This window comes from Anomalospiza imberbis, chromosome 16 (assembly GCF_031753505.1).
Source record: "Anomalospiza imberbis isolate Cuckoo-Finch-1a 21T00152 chromosome 16, ASM3175350v1, whole genome shotgun sequence".
In the NCBI taxonomy this organism is placed as follows: Eukaryota; Metazoa; Chordata; class Aves; order Passeriformes; family Viduidae; genus Anomalospiza; species Anomalospiza imberbis.
In genome coordinates, this window is record NC_089696.1 from 13,504,282 (window position 1) to 13,511,129 (window position 6,848).

Consider the following 6,848-nt stretch of genomic DNA (forward strand, 5'->3'; position numbering starts at 1 on the left):
TACAATGCCAGAGCAGGAGCAGGCCAGGCAGAGGATTAAAGAGGAACTAGAGCCTGTTCCCCGCCTTTCATCTGCTTGAGCATGACACAATCACAGACATTAGCTCTTCAAAGGCAGGCGAGGGTGGCAGAGCCTTGGGAAGCTTCACTCCTGAATACGCTCCCAGGTCTGGTCTCTCTGAGCTGGCAACAGTGTTACCTGGCTCAGCTTTTCGTGGTTCCTGACCCAGTAGCCTCAATCTTCTGTCTCCTTTCCACAGATGTGACTCCAGCTCTGGGGATTTGTGGACATCACTGTACCCAACAGGGTCCCAGCTTTGTGGGGGTCACCCCTGCTCATTTCCACAAAACCAGCAGAGTTGACTAAACAAGGCTGAAGCCTCACAGAGGGCTTGGAAGCTCAAAGGATGGGTACAGAGTCAGTAAGCCCAAAACCTTCCTGGCAAAGGCTGGGCTGGAGGCAGGTACCGGCACTGGAGCTGTGTCACTCACCCTGCCGAAGCTTCCTCCTTCCTCCCTGCACCTTTTTCCCAGCCCCACCCAAGGAACACTCCAGTAGCCCTGCTCTCTGAAGTCAGTTTTTTCCACTTCACAGGACTTTCTCTTGCTTTTACCTGAAAGCTGCTCCACCCAGCCAGCACACTGCCAGGGTATGAGTCTCCCTACCTGAACCTGCAACCTGGGAGCAGGACAGGCAAGCTCTGATACCTGGAGCAGGGAGAAGCAGGGACACTGCCCCATGTAAAGCTGCAGACTAGTCAAAGGAGCCTGGTGGAGAGAGAAGGCAGCTGCTTTGGCTTTGTTATGGGATCAGCACACCCCACTTCCTTCCATCAGTCCAGCACACAGAACACTGAGGAGGGAGACACACACAGAGCAACATTTGGGAATGTGTAGATGAATTCCCCATTAAGGCCAGCTCCTTCAGCAGTTCCCTGTTGCACACACTGGCAGTATCTGGAGAACTCCAGCCCATAGCAACCTAGGAGACTCACAGGTTTGGCAGGCTCAGTTCTACCCCTCCCCATATCACCCAGAGCCATCTGCCTTGTGCCCTGAAGCACCAGCATCCCCCCCAGCCTGATAGCAGAGCTGTGCAGCCTGGCAGGGCGAGATCCAAGCAGGGAGCAACTGTCAAAAAATGGCATGAGAATAAAGAAAATGAACAACACCAGTCAAGCCTCTATGGTGTGCACTTTTATTTCAACTGGTCTTAAGTCAGTGTACAGGTAGCCCCTCCCTCCCCCACATACTGGCACCACTTCTAGACCCTGTGGGGGACTGTAAAGCCTTCATTCACATCTATCACTGGGGAACACAGGCTGCTTGCTTGACAAATTGAAGAGAAAAAGGATCAAGTGTGTTTTGTTTTTAAGGCGGAAAGATACAAAAAGACACTTGTCGGGTTACATAATTTACAGACAAGCAATTATAACCTAACACCAGCTGTAACTGGTAAGACTCCCTCCGAGCTGGGCTTTGCCTTCACAGAGGCGAGTTAACTTCCTGTAACAATGCATTATAATATTTGGAATGACTATTAAAAAAACCAAAAAAATGTACAATCAAAGTCCTCAGATGCATTGTAGAACTTTGGGGGCGTTCGCTCCGACATGTTTCATTTTAAGAATGCTGCTGACACCTTCACCGTTCCAGTTTTTTAATCCTGAGTCAAGCGCCAAAAAAAAAACAAATAAAGCCATGCCAATCTCGTCTTGTTTTATGCGCATTTATGGGTTTTGTTTCATCACAAGGGTGTGGGTGTTGGAAACAGTCCGGTTTAGAAGCATTTGCGGTGGACAATGGAGGGTCCGGATTCATCATACTCCTGCTTGCTGATCCACATCTGCTGGAAGGTGGACAGGGAGGCCAGGATGGAGCCCCCGATCCAGACAGAGTATTTGCGCTCAGGTGGGGCAATGATCTGCAGGGAAGAGGAGGAACCAGTCAGACACAGCACCGTGCTACACTCACAGCCCACACACGGCCCTGCAAGATGGAGCTGCCTAATTCCCGTATCTAACCTTGGCCAAGATACCATGAAGTCCAAACAGGATCAAGACGCAACCTCACACACCCACCTCCCTCCTTTGCACTCGGTCTTTACTCTAATCCCATTATTCATGCAGTTGGGTGGGTGCCATCCTGTCCAGCCCAAGGCCATTAAGGCTGTTCCAGACAGACATGGTTTCTATCTTTTGCAGCAAGGCTCCAGCATACCACCCTCCACACATGCTGCGTATTTCAGCCAAACAGGGGTGCTGAGATGTTCCCCCAACTCCATCCTACCTTGATTTTCATTGTGCTGGGTGCCAGGGCTGTGATCTCCTTCTGCATCCTGTCAGCAATGCCAGGGTACATTGTGGTACCACCAGACAGCACTGTGTTGGCATACAGGTCCTTACGGATATCCACATCGCACTTCATGATGGAGTTGAAGGTAGTTTCATGGATACCACAGGACTCCATACCTGTGAAGCAGCAGAAGTTTCAAGTCAACAAGAGCTCAGACTAAGTCAAGGAAGCCCAAGAATGCTACAGGCAACCAAGAGACCAGCAGTTTTTTCAGCATTAAGGGACTACAGAGCCATGGCGCTGGGACAGACTCAATCTCTGGCTCTACTGACCCAAGTTTCTCAAACAGCTTTAAGCTGGACAGAAGTGAGACTGACTGGTGGGCAGCAGAAGCCTTGCTACAGACCAGCAGTAGTAAAGTATGATTCATCACTGCCATGGTCTCCAGGTCACCCTTCACAGACAGAGCATTAAGGGGCAACAGAGTATCCCAGAAAAGTTGGGACTTACCCAGGAAAGATGGCTGGAACAGGGCCTCGGGGCACCTGAACCTCTCATTGCCAATGGTGATGACCTGGCCATCAGGGAGTTCATAGCTCTTCTCCAGGGAGGAGCTAGAGGCAGCTGTGGCCATCTCCTGCTCGAAATCCAGGGCGACATAGCACAGCTTCTCCTTGATGTCACGCACAATTTCCCTCTCGGCTGTGGTGGTGAAGCTGTAGCCTCTCTCTGTCAGGATCTTCATGAGGTAGTCCGTCAGGTCACGGCCAGCCAGATCCAGACGAAGGATGGCATGGGGGAGGGCATAGCCTTCGTAGATGGGCACAGTGTGGGTAACACCATCACCAGAGTCCATCACGATACCAGTGGTACGACCAGAGGCATACAGGGACAGCACAGCCTGGATGGCTACATACATGGCTGGGGTGTTGAAGGTCTCAAACATGATCTAGGGAGAGAAAAGAAGGAGTTGACTCAAAAGCAAAATACAGGGTTCTTGCTACCCGTCTATACCAAGTCCATGCAAATGGTCTTACTTTTCCCCCTAGATAAGAGGCATCTCTACACTTCCCTTTAACATCCATGCTTATCTCACCTGGTCTCCACCCACACCTGCCTGAGCAGGGACACCACTGCCACAGACCCATCCACGTATCACAGCAAGGAACAAAACAAATGCCAAGTTAACTACGGTACAGTCACTCAAGGGCTGTAAACGGATTAGTGCGCCTAGTCAGAAACAGCAGTTAGACAAGTTGCTAGTTCAGTCTCAGAGAAAGCCAGCTTAGAAGAGCAAACAAAACCTGTCAAGGTCCAGCAAAGAGGAGACTCAGGTCAGGAAAGGAAAACCCTGTAAAGATGGCAAAAGGGAGAATAGTGGTGAAGAAGGAGAGAACATGGAAGAGGAGAGCTGGCCTGCAGCAATTAGCTGCTGTAGCTCCAAGCTGCAGAGTTCTACACACCTGTGTCATCTTCTCTCTGTTGGCTTTGGGGTTCAGGGGAGCCTCTGTGAGCAGCACAGGGTGCTCCTCAGGGGCTACTCTCAGCTCATTGTAGAAAGTGTGATGCCAGATCTTCTCCATGTCATCCCAGTTGGTGACAATACCGTGTTCAATGGGGTACTTCAGGGTCAGGATACCTCTTTTGCTCTGGGCTTCATCACCAACGTAGCTGTCTTTCTGACCCATACCAACCATCACACCCTGCAGAACAAACACCACGTGGTAAGTACAGCTGAAGAGTGGATAACTCCCTTTAGCCAAAGCCAAGTCACCAATTCCTGGTCCTTTGCTATCACCTCTCTATCAGGAAAGGCATCCAGTCAGCTGCTCTAACACACACTGCACAAAGGCTCTGCAGGAGGCTGGATTCCCCACCAGCAGTGCTGCAGTGCACAGGTCTCTCAATGTACAAAGCCAAATATAAAAGGGCTTCTTGCCTCCAGGGGAACCACTTCCACCTAAAACTCCCCCTTTTGTTAGACAACAAGCACAACCAGCCACCTACCTGATGTCTGGGGCGACCCACGATGGATGGGAAGACGGCACGGGGGGCATCGTCCCCGGCGAAACCGGCCTTGCACATACCGGAACCATTGTCAACAACGAGCGCGGCAATATCGTCATCCATGGCTGGCTGCGGGAGGAGAGGAGAGGAGACATGAGCATCCCCGCTCACACGCCGAGCCCCGAGCCGCGGCGGCAGGCGGGAAGGGAAGGCGATGGCGGGAAGCGCAGGCGATGCCGCCAAGGCCTTCCCCACCCATTTCCTTCCTGCCGGCGCCGCTCCGCTTCGCCCGCCGCCCGCTAGAGGGGGCGACGCCTCCCAGATTTCGGCACTGCGCGGATTTGGGACAAAGGAAGTCCCTGCGCCCTCTCGCATTATTACCATAAAAGGCAATGGATGGAGCGCGCCGCGCCTCGCCCGCCACCGGCTGTCGGGGGGACGGCGGCGGCCACTCCCCGGAGCGGGCGGGCGTGGCCGCCACACCCCAGCGCCCCGCCGTGTGCCGCCCAGCGGGGCTCGGTGCCTCCGCACAGCCCCGCCGGTCACGCCCGGTGCCCCACCTTGAGCCGGCCGGCGGGGCTCAACAGCTCCGCACAGCCCCGCCGGTCACGCCCGGTGCTCTCCTCAGAGCCCCGCCATGTGCCGGTCAGCGGGGCTTGACGCGCCCACCGAGCCTAGAGGGTTACGCCCGGTGCCTGCCGTGTGCCAGGCACAGCCAGCAGGATTCAACCCCTCTGCACAGCCCCCCAAAGCCTCAGCCAGCCTCTACAAGGAACCGCAGCTGGACAAGCGCTGGCCACCACGCCCAGTTCACTAGTCAAGCGTGACCGGGGCTCTGCTCCAACGACCGGCGGCACCACGGGCGGATTAGAGCCAGCATCTTATGCAATTGCCGCCCGCCCAGGCTCAGCCCCGGCGGCTCCGGCCGCGCCGGTGTAATCCGGTGGCGGGGGGGCGGCGGCAGCTGCCGCACATGTGCCGCCCCGCACGGGCAGCCTGGGAAGTGTAGTCGGAGCCGGACCTGGCAGCCCGCCTGCACCTGCGCTCCGGGCACACGGGGGGTCCCCCCTGCGCCCCCAACCCCGCATTGTTCCGATCCAAAGCCTCGCCCCGAGTAGGGGGTGCCGCCCCCTCCCCGCAAGCAACAGCCGGCACGACTATTCGTATGTGCGAGGTGGGGGGGCCGCGCCCCTCCTCACGGGGGACAACGCCCCCGGGCCCCGACGCCGGCACGGGCGGCTCCGCCAAACAAAGCCCCGCGCCCCCCGTCCACGCCGCCGCTCCCGGGACACAGCAGCGGAGCCGCCCGCTCCCCCCGTCCGCACCAGCAATCCTCTTACGGGGCGGATTAGCCCCACGGCTGGCAGGGGCGCGACCCCCCCTCCAAAAGCATCACCCCCGAAACCGGCCTTAAACCGCGAGCTGCGCCTCTAGCCCTTAAAACGCGGCAGCGCGCCACGGGGCCGCCACCCCGCCAGCGCACAAAGGGCGCGCCGTGCCCCAACAACCCCGATCGCACCGAGACTCATAACAACACTGGCTCGTTACGGCTCTCGCCAACACCATCACCGTCCTAGCCCCCGTCGTCGCGGTGCCGCTCTCACCTTTGGGGAGTTGGCGCGGTCGGAGCCGGGGCGGGCGCGAGGCGGCGGCGGCGGGAGCGGGGCGCGCGCGCGGTGAGGGCAGGCAGAGCTCGCGGCGGCTCCCGCCCGCCGCCCGCGCGCGCTTTATATCGGGCCGCCGCCGCCGCCGCCTCGCCATAAAAGGAAACTTTCGGAGTGCGCCGCTCCGATTGGCCACGCCTGGCCACGCCCCTCAAGCCGTGCCCCGCCCCGCCGCCCCGACAGGGGGGAAAATATTGGGGTGGGGGGGGGGAGAGCGAATGGGGCTGGGGGGGGCGCGGCCCCCGGGCCCCTGCGCTGCCGTGGGCACCGGGCTGCGGCCCGTGCCCGCCGCACTCCGCGGTGCTCCGGTACCCCCGCGCAGCCCCCCCCACCCCAACCCTCACACAAAGCCCGGCGGGTGCGGGTCCCGGCCCGTTCGCCCCCCGTCTCTGTGGGAGCCGGGCGGATGCAGCCCCCCCCGGAGGGAAGGGGGTGCGCGGGGGCAGCGCGGTGCGGGGTCCCGGGGGGGCTGCTCGCCCTGCCCGGCGCGGGGCACGTGGAGCGCCCGTCACCTGCACCCCTGGGCCGGGCGGGCACCGGTGACCCGGCCGGGAGCGGGACGAGCGGGACGCGGGGCCAAGTTCACTGCTGATGTCAGCAAGCGGCGGCTACAGGCTCCTGCCAGCCGCCACCAGGCCCTCGGCCCTTGGACCCGCCCGGGCAACCGGGAACGCCGCCGGCGCCACCGAGCACTATTAAAGCCCGTGTGCCTACGGTGGCAGCGGCACCGGGGAGAAGGGAATGCTCCGCTGGCTCTGGCTCAGGCATCGAGTCAAGCAGGGGACCCTGGTCCCCGCTCCCCGTCCTGCCCCGTGCTGGCAGGGGACACCACGGGAGCAGTGGTTTGGTCAGATTTGAGCAATATTTGTTTCTGTCCTCTGAT

The 6,848-nt window shown here is 58.9% G+C and overlaps 1 protein-coding gene across 1 annotated transcript; it reads right to left on the minus strand.

Moving 5' to 3' along the window:
- Positions 1–1,174: 1,174 nt before the first annotated feature.
- ACTB (actin beta) lies at positions 1,175–6,067 on the minus strand. Its single transcript, XM_068207156.1, has 6 exons — positions 5,906–6,067; positions 4,302–4,430; positions 3,758–3,997; positions 2,805–3,243; positions 2,289–2,470; positions 1,175–1,923 (listed from the first exon to the last, which is right to left on the minus strand). The coding sequence occupies exons 2-6, from the start codon at positions 4,422–4,424 to the stop codon at positions 1,780–1,782; spliced, it is 1,128 nt and encodes a 375-aa protein (XP_068063257.1). The 5' UTR covers positions 4,425–4,430; positions 5,906–6,067; the 3' UTR covers positions 1,175–1,779.
- Positions 6,068–6,848: the final 781 nt, after the last annotated feature.

Coding starts and splice junctions, on each gene's coding strand:
- ACTB (XM_068207156.1), bottom strand. CDS start 4,424: ATGGATGACGATATTGCCGCGCTCGTTGTTGACAATGGTTCCGGTATG. Junction 3,998..4,301: donor TGGGTCGCCCCAGACATCAG/GTAGGTGGCTGG, acceptor TTTGTTCTGCAG/GGTGTGATGGTTGGTATGGG. Junction 3,244..3,757: donor ACAGAGAGAAGATGACACAG/GTGTGTAGAACT, acceptor TTCTCTCCCTAG/ATCATGTTTGAGACCTTCAA.